The sequence below is a fragment of the Crocuta crocuta genome, unplaced genomic scaffold (genome assembly GCF_008692635.1).
Source record: "Crocuta crocuta isolate KB4526 unplaced genomic scaffold, BGI_CrCroc_1.0 scaffold344, whole genome shotgun sequence".
Lineage (NCBI taxonomy): Eukaryota > Metazoa > Chordata > Mammalia > Carnivora > Hyaenidae > Crocuta > Crocuta crocuta.
This window is the reverse complement of record NW_027533081.1, coordinates 417,217-435,919: the sequence shown is the minus strand read 5'-3', so window position 1 is coordinate 435,919 and position 18,703 is coordinate 417,217. Positions and strand designations below refer to the sequence as shown.

General features: G+C 38.8%; 1 protein-coding gene across 1 annotated transcript in view; it reads right to left on the bottom strand.

Annotated features, from left to right (window-relative positions):
* The window catches only part of MAPK1 (mitogen-activated protein kinase 1), a 43,439-nt gene extending 37,495 nt beyond the window's left edge, over positions 1-5,944 (bottom strand). Inside the window, exons 1-3 of the mRNA XM_077745873.1 lie at positions 5,913-5,944; positions 4,717-4,899; positions 2,746-2,935 (exon numbers count right to left, since the gene is read on the bottom strand). Coding sequence (XP_077601999.1) covers positions 2,746-2,935; positions 4,717-4,899; positions 5,913-5,929 — 390 coding nt within the window. The 5' untranslated portion in view covers positions 5,930-5,944. The remainder of the gene's footprint in view (positions 1-2,745; positions 2,936-4,716; positions 4,900-5,912) is intronic.
* Between the last annotated feature and the right edge of the window lie 12,759 nt (positions 5,945-18,703).

The window sequence follows — 18,703 nt, the reverse complement described above, 5'->3', positions numbered from 1 at the left end:
GAGGGGAGGGGCTGTGGGGCATGGTGAATCCCAACTAGGCCCCAGGCTGTCAGTGTGGAGCCTGAGATGGGGCTTGATCTCACAAACAGGAAGATCATAACCTGACAAAAATCAAGGGCTGGAGGCTTGACCGATCAAGTCACCCAGGTTCTCCTGAATCTATCACATTTTATTTATTCATTATCATATGGACATTCAAATTATTTCCACTTTTGGACTATTATGCTACTCTAAATATTTGTATGTTAGTTTTTGAGTGGGCACATTTTCATTCTACTTAGGTATACACCTGCAAGTGGAATCCTCACCAACACTTATCATCTGACTTTTTTATTACAGCCATCCTAGTGTGTAAATTGTTATCTCATTGTGGTTTTGACTTACATTTTCCTACCAATTCAAGATTCCAAGCATCTTTTCATGACTTATTGGCCATTTGTAAAACTTCTTTTGAGAAGTGTCTATTCAGATCCTTTGCCCTGTATTAAACTGGGCTATTTATCTTTTATTGTTGAGTTATAAAAGCTTTTTATATTGTAGATAAAAATCTCTTATCAGACACCTGATTTACAAATACTTTCTCTCCTTCTGTAGATTGTCTTTTCACTTTCTTGATGGTTTACTTTTTAAAAATTTTATTATTATTTATTTTATCGTTTATTTATTTTTGAGATGGGGGAGGGGCAGAGAGTGAGACACCTAATCTAAAGCAGACTCCGGGCTTTGAGCTGTCAGGGGAGCACAATGCAGGGCTTGAACTCAAGAACTGTGAGATCATGACCTGAATCAAAGTCGGATGCTTATCTGACTGAGGCACCCAGGCATCCCTCCTGATGGTTTACTTTGTTAAAACAGGTTCCTAATCTAGATGAAATCCAGTTTTTCCCTTCGTTGCCTTTGCTTTTGGCGTCATGTATAATAGGACCTGCCTAACATAAGACTGAAAAAACTCACTCCTATGTTATCCAAGCCTATTCTAGTTTAGTTTGTAAATTTATGTCTTTGATCTGTTTTGTGTTAGTTTTTGTACATAGCAGGAGCATAAATCCAATTGTCCCAGCACCATTATTTGAAAAAGAATGATCTTGGCACTCTCATGAAAAATCAGTTATCATAAACATATGGGTTTATTTATTAACTCTCAATTTTATTCCATTTATCTATAATGCCCACCCACTCTTATGCCAATATCAGTGTCTTGAATACAAAAGCTTTGTATTAGGTGTTTTTTTTTTTTATAATTTTTTTTAATGTTTTATTTATTTCTAGGAGAGAGAGAGACAGCGCGAGCAGGGGAGGGTCAGAGAGAGAGGGAGTCACAGACTGAAACAGGCTCCAGGCTCTGAGCTGGCAGTAAGCACAGAGCCCGACACGAGGCTCGAACCCACGAACCGCGAGATCATGACCTAAGTGAAAGTCGGACGCTTAACCGACTAAGCCACCCAGGCGCCCCGCTTTGTATTAAGTTTTGAAATCAAGAAGTGTGAGCTCTCCAACTTTGTTCTTTCATAAGATTATTTGGCTATTTTGGGTCTCTTAAGTTTCCATACACATTTCAGAACCAGCCTGTCCATTTCTGCAAAAAAGCCACTTGGAGGTTTGACACAGTCACCTTGCTATGTAGACCAATTTGGGGAGCACTGCTATCTAAAAAAGATTAGATTTTGCAATCAATCCATAAACACGGGATATCTTTCCATTTATCTAGGTCTTTTTTTTAAACGTTTATTTATTTTTGAGAGACAGAGAGTGAGCAGGGAAGGGGCAGAGAGAGAGGGAGACACAGAATCCGAAGCAGGCTCCAGACTCTGAGCTGTCAACACAGAGCCCGATGCAGGACTTGAACCCATGAACCGTGAGGTCATGACCTGAGCTGAAGTCAGATGCTTAACCGACTGAGCCACCCAGGCGTCCCTATCTAGGTCTTCTTGAATTCACATTATTTTTATCAGACTGAATCTATATCCCTTCATATCTAATACATCTGTAGAATTCCCTCCTTATTTATTAGCTCTGATACTATTAAAACATAAATACATGTACACAAATGCTGCCCATTTTTAAGAACTCTGAGGACTATAAGGATCTAGGGTTTCCTTATTTGTTGGGAATACCTTATTTAGGTATTAAAGTCATTAAGGTTAAGTCTGGTGCTGTTTTCTGAGTGTGGGTTTTTTCCTGTTTATTTNAGGGAAGGGGGGAGGGAGAGGGAAGTGGGGTTCATCCAAAGTGGGGCTCATGTTTTACCCAAAGCAGGGCTCATGTTCACCAGAAGCAGGACTTGAGCTCACTCAAATGAGGGACTCAAACTCATGAATTATGACCTGAGCTGAAGTCAGATGCTTAACGACTGAGCTACTCAGACATCACTTTCTGAGCATTCTTTGTATAAAACTTACTGAATAAAAAGGTTCCCAATGAAACAGATGACTTTTAAACTTACACATAATGCACATGATTCTGCTTTTATATATGTAAGCATAAATATACACACATATATAAGAGCATAGCAAAAACTTTGGAAGAAAACACACCAATATGTTATAGTGGTAATCTCTGGAGAGGATGAATGGAACGAAGAAGAGGACTAGCACTCTTTATTTGCATTATTTTTTTGTTTTTAAGCTATAAAAATGTTTTCATTTATTTCTGGTGTGATTTTAAGTACGAATGACAACATAAATATGCCCCAGTGAAAGAGTTTTTCCAACATATATCACCCTCAGAGTAAATAAGCTAGCTGACCTTGAGATCGCAGGTGGTGTTGAGCAGCAGGTTGGAAGGTTTGAGGTCACGGTGTAGTACATTGGCTGAATGGATATATTTTAACCCTCTGAGGATCTGGTAAAGAAAATAGCAGATATGGTCGTTGCTGAGGTGTTGTGTCTTCAAGAGCTTGTAGAGATCTGTTTCCATGAGGTCCTGTACTATATATCTGTTTAGACCAGTTAAGGTAACACACCAAATATCTGGTTACACGTAGCGAACCACTGAAAACAAAATGAGCCCTCTCCTCAAATGGTCATTATATCATGAGGCCTACAAGGGAAATGAGAAACTGATGAAAACTTGGTATACCTCTATGGAAGGAATTTACAGTAGTTAACTCCTTCTTAGGTCCTGTGACACAACAGGCATTAATATCTGCTCAATGTGCTGAACTGAGACAGGCTGTTATGGAAATACTGGCGAATCGTGAAGTCTCAGTCTCCTAGTCCTGCAAGGTGTTCACCATCAACAAACCCTCTCCAAGGATTACTGGAAAGGGCTGAGAAAAGAGGTGGCCAGCAAGCATCATACACTCCCTCCTCTCTTTGGCCCAGCAATGACTTGTAATGCTCTTTGTAATGTTCTTTTACCTCCCTTCTTGTCTCCCCTCCTTCTCCTTAAGAATCAACCATAAAATCTTTGGAGATACAGACCTAAAACACATCACTACTAAATTCAGCTCTCTATGTACTTGACTCTTCAATAAACATTAAGATCTTAAATACAAGAGAGTACTGGGAAGTCATGCTAAGGAGCTCATGCTGGTTTTGCTCCCCTTGCTTTCTTGATTACCCATGTATCCAAGCCATCCAGAATGTTATCTATGGCTGACTTCTTTCTTATAGAAATTAAATTATAAAACCCTTTAGCTTTTAATCTTACCATATTATTTCATTAGCAGTGTTTTTGCATTTCTCATGTTCATGAGAATATGAACACAATATTTTACATTTCTCATATTCATGAGAATATATGAATACAATACTTTTTGTGTAAGTATTGTAAATATTATTTTATGTCCCCTACAGATTCTTGGGATTCAAAGGAAACAGAATTTGAAAAATTGTCATCTTGAAAGAGATTTGATTTTCCTAGCAAAAGGTAAAACAGGACAACAGGTGGTAGCAGCAGGAGGCATTTCACTTACAATAGCACTAGAACTACAACCTGATAATAGAGCAGTTAAAAAATGAAAAGGGCTGCCTAGAGATAGTGAGCTGCCTGCCTGCCTGCCTCTCTTCGGAGGGGCAGAATGCAAATTGAGAAAACTGGTACGAATGCTACACTAGCCTGAACAGCAACTGTTGTTTTTGTTTTGTTTTGTTTTTTTTCTTGGGCAGACCCTCTTCAGTATACTTCACACTTTTTTCTTTCAAATACAGTCTTTACCCAGGCAGCATCCTCTGGACTTGCTTAGTCCAGATTTCTAAATGTTGGCCATAATTAATAACATAAATTTAGAGCTGACTCAGCTTTAAAGATCATGAAGGCTAGTACCTTAATTCTAAAGATGAGAAAACAGACCTAGAGATGAATGACCTTGTCTAAGATCAGGACAGTCTATTCGAGCAGGTGATATCCAGGGCACCCACTTTTCTTAGTCTACTGTTCATTTCTTTTTACTATAACAAACCATACTTTGAATAGAAAAAAAAAATGACTGAAAATGGTGTTAAGATTCTCCATAACTACACTTAAAGTTTTTACTGAAACAGAGAAAAATTGGATTTGCCAAAAGACACTAAAAATTACTACTGACAATTGATAATATGATTCAAACATAAAAATTACACGTATCTTACAGTAAATAGCAAGCAGATAACAACTTCCCCTTTAATGTGCTTTATACATACTTTTCCTTTACTCTGACAAGTCCAGGCATTTCAAGTTACATTTACTTATTAACAAGGTGACCAATCAGTGGAGTCAGCTGCCTGAAAAGGATACACATCTTTCATTTGCTCGATGGTTGGTGCTCGAATAATATCATTGATTCCAATAATGTTCTCATGTCTGAAGCGCAGTAAGATTTTTATCTCCCTCAGGGTTCTCTGGCAGTAGGTCTGGTGCTCAAAAGGACTGATTTTCTTGATAGCTACTCGAACTTTGTTGACATTATCATAAGCAGAGCTAAAAAAAAAAAAAATTGGGGGAGAGACAGAATTTAAAATAGTTCTCAAAACATCTTAGCAGAAAGAATGAAAATCAATAAAGTATTAGATATTAGCACGTAGGGTAAATACTTGTTTCATATACCTGATGTTGTTACGTATATTACCCACACACACACACACACACACACATACACACAAAAAAAAGCGCCAAGTTAGGAAGGATGCAGCTGGCACGATATATAGCACATATTCAATCTCAAACTTATTAGAAGGCCCAGCCCTGGTAAATGTGTAAATGCCCATAGTCATGAGCCCAGGCACATGGGTTTATGCCACACATGCACACACTAAACATTTTCCCACTGTTTTTAACGGCAATTGCATTCTGGTGAGAGTAATCATTTGTCCTCCAAAACAACTTCCTATTGTTGCATCAGATTCCTCCAACTCAGCAGAAACATCCAATGACCCTCAACCACATCTTTATATCAAACAGAAATGGACCCAAGTAGATGCCTCGATTGTTTGAATCTACTTTCTCTTACTTGCAAAATGATAGGACTCTTCTTTTTTTTTTTAAAGAAACTATCTGAAGTAATCAATTTGTGTAGGCTCATACAGTTCCAGGACTGACCTTATATAAGTGATAAGCAAATTATTCTTGTTGAAGAAAAATGATGTTTCTATGTGTATTAAATACTATAAAACACAAAAGCCACTGGAGGGGAAAATCACATTTTAAATATAGTATTAACAATACTACATAAGTTTAAAATTTATTATAACATCTTAATTACCATAAAACTTTCCCCTTCAAAGCTCTTCATATACTTAACTACATTTTGTCTTCACAATATTTTTAAAAGTGAGGGACAGGAGTGTTTTTATATGCATTGTCCAGGTAAGAGTCCCATAATTATAGAGAGGATAATTCATTTAACCAAAAGACTCATCTCCCTAGGCTCGCTTTTTCCAAAGTATCTTAGGCTTACATCCTTTCTCAGGTCAGTTCTCTTTGTATCTCTCTACCTGGGTACATGATGCATTGATAGGTTGCCATCAACAGTTGAGCCTGACAGCTCAACTAAGATGCTGCTCAAATTGTGGTCCCCAGGCCCCTGCATCAGGGTCATTCTTGTAAAAAATGCTTGTTCCTGGGCCTCATCCTAGGCCTTCCTTTAAAAAAAAAATTTAACGTAGTTATATTAGTTACAGGTGTACAAAAGACTGGTTCAACAATTCTATATGTTATTCAGTGCTCATCACGTTAAGTGCCCCTTCACACATTGCCCCATCCACTACCTCGCCTCTAGTAACCACCAGTTTTTTCTCTATATTTAAGTAGAATCTTGCGGGGCAGGGCAGGGAAGAGCTCTATTTTTTTGTCTCTTCTTTCTTTGTTCATTTGTTTTGTTTCTTAAATTCCACATATGAATTAAATCATGGTATTTGTCTTCTCTGACTTATTTCAAAATCTTACCGGCATGCCTTCTAGATCCATCTATGTTGTTGCAAATGGCAAGGTTTCAATCTTTTTTATGGCTACTTGAGTAATATTCCATGCTGTGTACACACACACACACACATTTTCACCCATTCATCTACTATCGATGGACACTTTGGTTCCTTCCATATGTTAGCTATTGTAAATGATGCTGCAATAAACATAGGGGTTCATATATCTTTTCAAATTAGTGTTTTCATATTCTTTGGTTAAATATCCAGTAGTGGAATTACTGGATCATATGGTAATTCTATTTTTAATTTTTTGAGGAACCTCCATACTGCTTTCCACAGTGGCTCATTCTTTTTCTTTTCTTTTTTAAAGAAATTTAACCAAAATATTTGGGTAATCTTACACCAAAACTATAAAGTATTTTTCAAAAGAGTTCCAGGGGAGTCTGCCTGGCTCAGTCAGAAGAGCATGTGACTCTTGATCTCGGGGTCATGACTTCAAGCCCCATGTTGGGTGTAGAGATATTAAAAAATAAATAAACTTAAAACAAAACAAAACAAAAACAGAGAGAGAGAGAAAGAGTTCCACAGCTGTTACACAGGGCTGCCAGTTCTTTCCAAGTTGACCTCAAGGTCTGACTTAATAGAATTCCAAGCAGAAGCAGTAAGAATTATGCTTTCAATTTTATGATGAATTTTAATCTTGAGTGTTAGCCTGCTTGGGATTCTCTGTCTCCCTCTCTCTTTGTCCCTCCCCTGCTCATGCATGTTCTCTCTCTCTCTCTCACAAATTAAAAATAAATAAATAAATAAATATTAATATCTGGCCCACTGACTAAAGCAATGAAATAAGACTAGCAGGCAATAAGACACTGCTTTTTGTTTCTTAAAGTAAGTGCTAGAAATATAAAATAGTAAATGGGTTTATTCTCAAGTTTGTGCTCCTATAATAGTATGTATCAGTCTACTTATTTTGAGAATTACTGATGCATTTGTAAGACTCCATCAAAAAACTATGCTATAGGAGGCCCCTTATCTTACTCAATTTGAATTCTCCCACATTACCATTAATATATTGGACTCGGGGGGCACCTATGTGGCTCAGTAGGTTAAGTGTCTGACTTTGACTCAGGTCATGATCTTGCAGCTCATGGGTTCAGGTCCTGCATTGGGCTCTGTGTGGATGGTGTGGAGCCTGCCTGGGATTCTCTCTCCCCGCACTCTCTCTCTGCCCCGCCCCCAACACTTTCTCTCTCTCTCTCTCAAAATAAACTTAAATATATATAGGGGCAACTGGGTGGCCCAGTCAGTTCAGTGTCCGACTCTTGACCTCAGTTTGGGTCATGGTCTCATGGTTTCGTGGGTCTGAGCCCCACATTGGGTTATGCACTGTCAGTGTGGAGACATCTTGGGATTCTCTCTCTCCTCTCTCTGTCCCTTCCCTGCTCATGCTCACTTGCTCTCATTCTCTCAGAATAAGTAAACTTAAAAAACGTTTAAGGGGCTCCTGAGTGACTCAGTCGGTTAAGCATCTGACTCTTGATTTCGGCTCAGGTTACGATTTCATGGTTCATGGGTTCGAGCCCCATATTGAGCTCTGTGCTGACAGCATGGAGCCTGCTTGGGATTCTCTCTCTCCCCCTCCCCTGCTCTGTCTCAAATAAACTTTGAAAAAATAATTAAAAAAAATATATACACACTGCACTCAGGTACCCCCAATATTTTGAAATGAAATATTATTTCCCTTTTCCCCTAAAGATTTTTTTTTTAATGTTCATTTATTTATTTTTGAGAGAAAGAGCAAGTGCAAGCAGGGGAGAGGTAGAGAGACTGGGATAAAGAGAATCCCAAGCAGACTCCACACTGTCAGCAAAGAGCCTGACACAGGGCTCGAACCTACAAACTGAGATCATGACCTGAGCCAAAATCAAGAATTGGACATTTAACTGACTGAGCCACCCGGCACCCCTTAATTTAATTTATTTTATATTTTGAGAGTGAGTGCACATATGTTCATGAATGTGAGAAGGAGCAGGGGAGGGGAGGAAAGGAAAGGAAGAGATAGAATCTTTTTTTAAATTTTGTTTTTAATGTTTATTTACTTTTGAGAGAGACAGAGTGTGAGTGGGGAAGTGGCAGAGAGGGAAGAAGACACAGAATCCGAAGCATGCTCCAGGCTCTGAGCTGTCAGCACAGAGCCTGAGGCGGGGCTCAAACCCACAAACGGTGAGATCATGACCTGAACGGAAGCTGGACACAACCAACTGAGCCACCCAGGTGCCCCGAGAGAGAAAATCTTAAGCAGATTCCATGCTCAGTGAAGTTCCCAATGCACGGCTCGATCCCAGGACTCTGGGATCATGACCTAAGCTGAAATTAAGAGTTGGATACTCAAATGACTGAGCAACCCAGGCGCCCCTCAAAGATTTTATTTTAAAGTAATCTCCACACCCAACATGGGGCTTGAATCCACAACCCTAAATGGTGTAGCTACTATGAAGTTCCTAAAAAAAATTAAACCTAGACTACCAATATGACCCAGCAATCCCACTTCTGAGTATATATATCCAAAAGAATCAAAATAGGATCTCAAAGAGATATTGGTTTATTCATGTTCGCTACAGCATGATTCGTAATAGACAATTGGAAGCAACACAAATGTCCACTGATGTATGAATGGATAAAGAAAATCCGATGTATACATATACTAGAATATTATTCAGTCTTAAAAAGGAAATTCTATCACATGCTACAACGTGGATGAATCTTGAGGATATTAACTGAAATAAAGCCAGTCACAAAGCATTATATATGATTCCACTCATATACAGTATCTAAAGTTGTCAAATTCATAAAATCAGAATGTAGAATAATGGTTTACCAAGGGCTACAGGAAGGGAGGAGATGAGGAAATGGTGTTCAAGGGTACAGAGTCTGAGTTTTGCAAGATGAAAACGCTCTACAGATCTATTACACAATAATGTGAATATATATTTAACATTCATGAACTCTATGCTTAAAAATGGTTAAAATGTTAAGTTTTACATTATGTTTTTTACTAGTTTTTTTTTTTTATTTTAAAAGGGTACAACCACTATGGAAAACAGTGTGAAGGTTCCTCAAAAAATTAAACATAGAACCACCATACAATCCAGCAATTCCACTCTAGGTATCTATCAAAAGAAAATAAAGACACTAATATGAAAAGATACACAGACTCCATTATTTACTGCAGCATTATTTACCAATAGTGAAGGTATGTAAACAACCTAACTGCCCACTGATGAACGGATAAAAAAGATGTGATATGTGTGTATATATATTTATATGTTATGTTGTGTGTATATGCTCATTTCACTTATAAGTAGAATCTAAAGTACAACAAAACAAAACCCAGATTCCTAGATACTGAGTACAGAATGGTGACTGTTAGAGGGGAAAGGGTTGGGTGTGGGGTGAAACAGGTAAAGGAGATCAAGAGATACAAAGTTCCAGTAATAAAATAAGTCTTGGGGATGTAATGTAAAATGGGGAATACAGTCAATGATACTACATTAACTCTGTATGGTAACTAGACCTGTTATGGTAATCAGTTAGCAATGTATACAAATATTGAGTCACTATGCTGTACACATAAAACAGAATGTTGTATGTCAATTATATTTCAATAAAAAAATTTTTTTTTTTTTAAAGGAAATTTTTTAATGTTTTATTTATTTCTAGGAGAGAGAGAGAGAGAGAGACAGCGTGAGCAGGGGAGGGTCAGAGAGAGAGGAAGTCACAGACCGAAACAGGCTCCAGGCTCTGAGCTGGCAGTCAGCACAGAGCCCGACGCGGGGCTCGAACCCACGAACCGCGAGATCATGACCCAAGCGAAAGTCGGACGCTTAACCGACTAAGCCACCCAGGTGCCCCTCAATAAAAAATTTTTAAGGGAAAAAAAGACATGTTAACAAGGAAAACATTAAACATTTCAATAGATGTCAAAAAAGAATGGTAGTGGCTGTATGAACCTACATGTGATAAAACTGCACAGAACACATGCACACATAAATGCATATAAAATTAGTGACATATAAATGAGCTCTACAAATTGTATCAATGCCAATCTCCCAGCTGTGGTATTATGCTATAATTTATACTGTAATGTATGATTGTAATACAAGATGTTACTCCTGAAACTGGGATTTCTGTATTATTTCTTACAAATGCATGTGATTCTACAATTATCTCAAGATAAAATGTTTAATTAAAAAAGCATCCATCAATAGGGGAGTAATTATCCACAGAGTGAAATACTTTGCAGCTGAGAAAAGGAATGACATGGAAAGATCTTCAAGATCTATACAGTGGGAAAAAAAAAGCATGGTCCAACACTGGAAAATATGCTATCTTTTTCTGGTAAAGAATAAAAGATATATATTAACATTTGCTTATGTTTGCATAAAGGAAGTCTGGAAGGATACACAGGGAGTAAAGGAGGGGTGGTACAGGGACAGAATGCCAAGCCAGAGTGGAACAGACAGGAGCAAAACCCCTCACTGTATACCTCTTTATGTTTATCTTGAAAAGCCATGTGAACCTCTTCCAAAAAAAAAAAAAAATCTTGATTAGAGGAAAAAAACATACAGGAGAAATACTAGTGGAATACTAATTAGAATACCCTTTAAAGGAGGAAGCACAATTATTTTAAAATTCCTGACCAATAATACAAAAATACTTGAAAAATAATTAATGGAAAGAAGTGCAAAGTATCTTTATTTAACCTTGTTCCCACCTGAGGGAACAGAATAATCTTTACAACTGGAATTGGGTANGCCAAGGGGCCAGCTTCAGCTCAGGTCATGATCTCATGGTTCATGAGTTCAAGCCCCGCATTGGGCATCAGGCTCACTGCTGTCAGCACAAAGCCTGCTTCAGATTATCTGTTCTCCCCTTTCCCGCCCTCCCCCACTTGTACTCTCTCTTAAACATTAAAAAATTTGGAATTGGGTATATTATTTCTCTCTGTCTCTCATTCACACAACACACCCCGCCCCGAATACAGGGGGATTTTTATCCGGTGTTGGGTTGGTATTTGCTATGTACCAAGGACTATTCTAAAGGATACAAAGATTATAAATAGTACCCTCCTCTTAAGGAACTCAAGCTATTGACAGCCAGTCATCTTACATAAATGTAGCCTCAAGTTTCAGATAAATCCTGAGATCCATAAATCATGGGGGATAGGAGTTAAGTCAAGGCTGGAGGCGAGTACACGCAATACTCAAAACAGAATCCTACTACTCAGCAATAAAAAGGAATGAACTTGATATAAACAACACAGAGGGATCTCAAAATAATTATGCTGAATAAAGCCAGACCATCAGAAAAGTACTTCCATTCATATAAAATGCAAACTAATCTCTGGGGACAGAAACTGGATCATAGGGTTGCTTGGGGCTGGGGAGGAGAGGGAACTGGTGGGCGGGAAGGACTACACAAATGGAAACTAGATACTTTGGAGGTGATGAATATGTTATCTTGGTTGTGTTGATAGTTTCAATGATGTCCAAAGGACTGTACACTTTAAATATGTGCAGTATATTGTTGATCAATTGATCTCAAGAGAGCAGTTCCTTAAAAAAGGAACCAAGGCTCTCTGAATATGTAGTCAATTCCTGAGGCAGAGTGGGTAAGAAAAGACAGATTCCAGAAACATATTTGACCAGTAAATGTGGAAGGAGAAGCCCACAAAATTCTGGAGTAGATTATTTAACAGATGTTTTGTGATCACTTAGGGAAGAAAAGGGAACTAGCATGAGTCAATTATGAACAAGTCATGCTAAACTAACTTCATTTCCTGTTTTGATAGGGTTACCACAACAACACAAGAGTGACGCCAGAGCTATGGTGGACTCAAGCTGCACTTGTCAAGCACTTCCCATTTGTTAAGATTTCATGTTAGGACTGGTGACGAAAACACATTAACGATCCTGCCCTTAAGAAGCTAAGAAGTTTGTAATTTAGTGAAGGAAGGAGACAGGAACAGACAACATATAATGGCTTTACCACAATAAAGCACTTCTGAAACCTAAAGAGAGGGATTTGGATTAAGTCCAAATAAGGGTATTAGGAGAAGATTAAAAGAAAATGAGACCTATAGAAACCATATCCTGAAGGATGAGCAGATTTCTGAAAGAGGAGCAAGGGCACCAAGAAAAGCAAGAGGTAACATGTGGAGAAGACAACAAGCAGGACATCTATGGGGACTGCAGCCCTCACCCAGCCAGGCCCCTCTCCATAGGTGAAGTGTTTATAGGGTCTGGGGGTCTGGAGAACATGCCCATCAGGAGCCCCAGTATTCCCCATCTCCTGAGTCTGCTTCTGAGGCTGTGCAGGCCTCTTCCAAGGCAGCTCTGCTGAGAGAATGTTCCTCTAATGTGTATGCCACAGAGTAGCCAAAGGGCAGCTGTTTACAGGGTGTGCACTGCACCTGGACTCTCATGTCAAGCTGGGTGTCCATACACACAAGTTCAAGCTCATGGCAGGGCACAGCCCTAGGGCTGGGAAGAAAAGAGGCCTATGCTGGAGGCCTGCTTTCCTGGAACTGCTGGCACTGAACTCGAAGGGGTCCACAAATGTTTGATTTAAAGCTGACCTTACAGTCTTTAAGAAGGTTTATCTGTATGGTAAAAGGATAGAATATATTATACTTAAGGTTTCTTTTTCTTTCCTAAAATTTTTAATGTTTATTTATTTTTAAGAGACAGAGAAACAGAGATGAGCAGGGGAGGGCCCAACTTGGGGCCTGAACCCACAAACTGTGAGATCATGATCTGAGCCGAAATTAGTTGCTTAACTGACTGAGCCACCCAGGTGCCCTATTTAAGGTTTCTTAATTTGATTTATATGGTATGTGGGGCTCCATTCGAATTTGCCCCCCTCTTGGTATTCTTTACACAGGCCTTGTACACAGGGCTGGGTTTGAGAAGTACAAAATAAAGATGGGGGGGGGGGGTTGGGGAGGACAAGGACTGTCTTCAACTTCCTGATTTTAAAGATCTAAGGATGCTTGTTGGTGATTCAAATGGAGGAAGTGAAGGTTCTCTGCTTGCAAGAGCATTAAGGAGAGATTAAGGTTGGGAATAAGATATTGGAATCGTTAACAGAAGCCAACTGGGTAGTACTGCTGAGGAGAGATCATGCTGAGAAAAGAGGTCTTAGAACAGAACTCAGGAGCAGTCAGCAGAAGAGTAACTGACTAGAGAGAGAAAGGAATAAGTAATAATGGAATGAGAAGAGAACTCTTGTTATCCAACTCCAAAGCCACATGCTAAACCACATACCAGAACCCGGAGAGGGGTGGGGTTTCAGTAGCCAAAGAAGAAAAGAGTTCTAAACAGGAGACACTAACAAAGATAAAAGCTGGAAAACATTCACTGAATTTGCAATGAGATGATCTGTGGTAATGTGGGTGTAAGTAAACGGAGGGGAATGGGGACAGCAGTGGAAAGAGTATAGCTGACTATTTTTTAAAGGCAAGGAGGAAGAGAATGACTGGTAAATCCAGGTGAACAACAGAGAGGCAGAGGGTGTTATGAAAGCAGTGGCTCCCCAGAGTTAGCCAGCGGGGGAAAGAGAGCATGCATTACAAGCAAAGCAAGTGCAAAGGTGCAGAGGCCTGAGGGAACACAAGGCAATGGTGTGTGGGGCACAGGGGGACATGCTGGGGTTGAGGCTGGAGACTTAAGACTAGAATAGAAATTGCTCAGGGAGAAACAGTAACTTTACAGTGCAGAAATCCAGCAGATACTACCTCAACCCAGTGATCACAGTTAATACCACCAGTAATCTCACGTGAATATTGCTAATCCCCTGACAGGGCAAGATAAGAAGGTCATTCCACTTCTGTGATAGCCTTTCCCCAAATCTGTAACCTCAGTCTAACAATGAGAAGATGAGACAAATTTAAATTGAGGGATGTTCTATAAAACACTTGAGCAGTACTCCTTCAAAACTGTCAAGGTCGAGGTGCCTGGGTGGCTCAGTCGGTTAAGCGCCCAACTTTGGATCAGGTCAGATCTCACGGTTTGTGGGTTTAAGCCCCACATCAGGCTCTGTGCTGACAGCTCAGAGCCTGGAGCCTGTTTCAGATTCTGTGTCTCCTTCTCTCTCTGCCCCTCCCCCACTCATGCTCTGTCTATCTCTGCCTCAAAAATAAATAAACTATAAAAAAAACAAAACCCTGTCAAGGTCATGAAAACAAAGAATGAGGAATAGTCACATACCAGAGGAGGCATGACAACAAAATGCATGTGGTATCTTGGGAAGAGAAAAAGGCAATTAGTGAAAAAGTGAAATGTGAATAAAGTCTAGAGTTTAGCTATACTAATGTTGGTTTCTTAATTTTGATAAGCTTACTACAGAAATGCAAGATGTCAACATCAGGAGAAACAAACTGGGTAGGGGCATATGGGATCCCTGTATATAATCTTTGCAACTTCTCTGTAAACCTAAAATTATTCCAACATAAAATGTTTTTCTGACAAGGGTATTCCATGAAATGATACCTCCAAAACTGATGAAATAATTAGCATGTAGATAACATTGGCTAACTTTAATAAGTAGAGAAGGAAACATAAGCATTTCATAAATAGCTATTTTAATCTCTCATAAAAATAAAGGTGAAGTTTTATGGAATAAAAATAATCCCAAAAAAGTAACTGAAAACTTTACCTAACTGAACTTTATACGTTAAATTAGTAAATGATAAACATTTACTAATACATACCTAATGTAGCCTAAATATTAATTTGCACCTGGTGGCTCAGTCAGTTAAGTGTCTGACTTTGGCTCATGTCATGATCTCATGGTTCATTAGTTTGAGTCCTGCACTGGGCTCTGCTGTCAGAGCAGAGCTGGCTTCAGATTCTCTGTCCCCCTCCCTATTTGCCCTCCCCTCACTCTCTCTCAAAAATAAATATTTTTAAAAAGACAAAAAAAAAAAAATAGGGATGACAAATGAAGAGAATTACTGCAGCACTATGTAAAAGAACAAAGCTTGTATTGCCAAAAATAAGAATTAATACATATGGAATATCAATATAATAGGTCATTGTGCAACCATTAAATGAAGTATGAAGATGTTTACTAAAGAGACTCAAAATAAAATCAAAGACTGAAGATTAAACATATTTACTTAGGGGCACCTGAGTGGCTCAGTCAGTTAAGCGTCGACTTCAGCTCAGGTCATAACCTCATAGTTCATAAATTCGAGCCCCGCATCGGGCTCTGTCCTGACGGCTCAGGGCCTGGAGCCTGTTTCAGACTGTGTGTGTGTCTCTCTCTCTGCTCCTCCCCCGCTCATTCTCTCTCTCTCTCAAAAATACAATAAACATTACAAAAAAAATTTATCTAGAGGAAGCAATTTATGAAACAAGCTACGATGATGGGATCATGAGTGATTTAAGACATAATTTAAACCATCTTTTGTCTCATATCTGTCTATTCAAGTGGGAGAAAAAAAATAACCAATAAAGTGTAAGTTATACAAAACAAGACAGCCTAGGGGTACCTGGATGGCTCAGTCAGTTGAGAGTCTGACTCTTGTTTTGCCTCAGTTCATGATCTCATGGTTCTTAGGATCGTGCCCCACATCAGTCTCCATGCTCATGGCGCAGAGCCTGCTTGGGATTTTCTCTCTCTTCTCTCTCTCTCTCTCTCTCTCTCTCTCTCCTTCTCCCTCTCTCCATTTGCGTGTGCTCTCTGTCTCAAAATCAATCAATCAATCAATCAATACAACAAGACAGGTTAAAATAAGGCAATAACCTGAGAGTTCCTGAAGTTCTAAATACCTTCACAGGCTTTTGCTTCTAGCCGTGATGAAAAAACACAGGCTGATGTATTCTCCTACCTTAAGCAAAAAAATCCAGACAAAATGTTTGTGAAACAAGTTTTTCAGACTTGCCCATTTTCCAAAAATGGGCAAGAGTAGTCCTATGACTCCCCCGGCTGGAGTTTCCTGGCTGCAATGAAGAGAAGGGAAACCCAAACAGAGCCTGGCTGTCTCCACAAGTGTAGGACAATTCAAATTTCAAGAATCAAGTAAGAATTTGCCGGGAAACCTACAAGACAGGAGAGAACTTCAGAGAAGGTTGAGATCAGCAGAGGGTTTTGAGTCTTCAGCTGAATAATGATCAGAAGCACATGCATAATGAACTCCAAGGCTGGGGAAGGAGCCATTAGAAAGAAGCTGATGGACTAATTAAATCCACGTGGAACAGGGCTGGGGTTAGTTCCTGTCCTATTACCAGGAGGGGGAGAGACCTCCTAACACACAGGTAAAAAGCTGAGTCATCAGAAGGATACTGACTCAGTGCTGAGGCCATTTCTGTCTTTGACTAGAGGCTATTCTAAACCTGCCCCAAAATGGTTAAAAGTAAGCTTTAAAAGAATTGTACTGTACCTTAATTGCATCCCAGAGAAAAAAACCCAAAATATTTAAAGGAATACAAAAAAAATCTAGCATGCCAGTAATGTAAAATCCATAACGTCTTGCATCTAATCAAAACTTAACCAATATTCAAAAAAGCAAGAAAATATAATCCATAATGATGAGAAAGCAAATTATAATAAAAACCCAGCAATTACAGAGATGATAAAATTAGTAGACAAGAAAGTTAAAACAATTATAAATATAAAAAGAAAAAGAAAGTAGAGCATGACAAAGAGAGAAATAGAAAGTATAAGAAAAACTCGAATTGGGGTGCCTGAGAAGCTCAGTGTCCAAATCTTGAATTCTGCTCAGGTCCATGATCCCTGGGTCTGTTCTCTCTGTCTCTCTGTCCCCCTTCACCCCTGGCTTGTACACACATGCGTGTGTGGCATGCTCTCAAATTAAAAAGAGAGAGAGAGAGACTGAGAGACAGAGACGGAGAGAGTCAAATTTCTAGAGATTAAAAAAATACAATGGTTGGAATTAGTAATCACATACTGAAGAAAAAGCTGGTGACCTAGGAGACATTGCAATAGAAACTAGTCAAATTGTAATACAAAAAAAAAAAAAAAAAAAGATTGGGCATGAGGGGAAAGACAGCATCAGTGAGCTGTGGAACAAGATCAAGTGGCTTTACATATATTTAATTGGAATCTAACACCTTCATATGTACAAAATCTGAGAGAAAGTAAATACCTGTATCTATAAAAGTATTGATATAAAGAAAAAAAGAAACATATAAGTGCTCTCTCAATACTGGTTTTAAAACTAAGCAATAGGCACTAGTTAAGAGAGGAAAAGAGACTGTCACTACAACAGAGAGTGAAAACTTATTTTGATGTCTAAGTAAAAGCTCAGAGTGGTTACACTTGGATACTTAAAATATTTATCTCTTAGACTATAAAAAGAAGAGATTATTTCCAGATTCCCACTTGGACACATAGGAATACTTTCATATATTCTGGACCCTGGGAAACAGAAAAACCATTTCAAATCTGTTTGCCAACTAGGACTGACAGCAGCTGTCTTGTTTGAAGGGAGAAATGTGTGGAGGGGGAAAAATGACCTCCAAACTGCTGTATGAACATTTTATACTTTAAAAAGGCATTATTTCAAAATTTCAGATTTTTAATTACTTATTTGGTTCGCATAGGTTAGGAACTAAATTTTATTCTTAAAACTATTTATTTGAACAGCTTTACCTTTGTGGTATAGTTCCTTTCAGTGATAGTATGTATTCCTTTGTTTCTCATAACAGTGTTTCCCTGTACTATCTTGAACCTACTTGTTTTCTAGATACATTTGGGTCTATCCATAGGCCTGAAAGTAGGGCACTTCACACTATTAGCTTTCTCCAATGCTGCTAGTGTCCACAGAAGCTCCGTGAGCAGTGAGCCAACTTGATCACTGCAGCTGCACTTCCAATCTTGTATTCTTACATAAGCTAAGTTCTGAACTTCTCCACATTGCTGGCTTATACTGGCAACTCTTCATATCGCCTGGCTTCTGATCATATCTCCTCCTTTCTAGGTCATATTTACTAAGGTGTAAAAAGCAACAACAGTTAACACAGTTGGTACAGTACTTTCAAGTCTTGTCTCCCCCATGTCAAGACTTGTTTTTGGTGTATGTTATGTATGAGACAGATAAGTACTAGGCAGCAATTAAAGCACATTAAAAAGGTGGGGGGGAAAATACAATTCTTATGAATCTGAGTGCTTTGTTTTATTAAAACTGATTGAAAGTACTCTAAATCTACCATACCTCCAAGGAGTTCTGATGGGTTTTGGGGTGACCAAGTATAAAGGATAAGAAATATCCAAGTCTATTAAATCATTTTCTTATTGTGCTCTGATGTAATACTGATAAACATTCAAACTAAAATCAA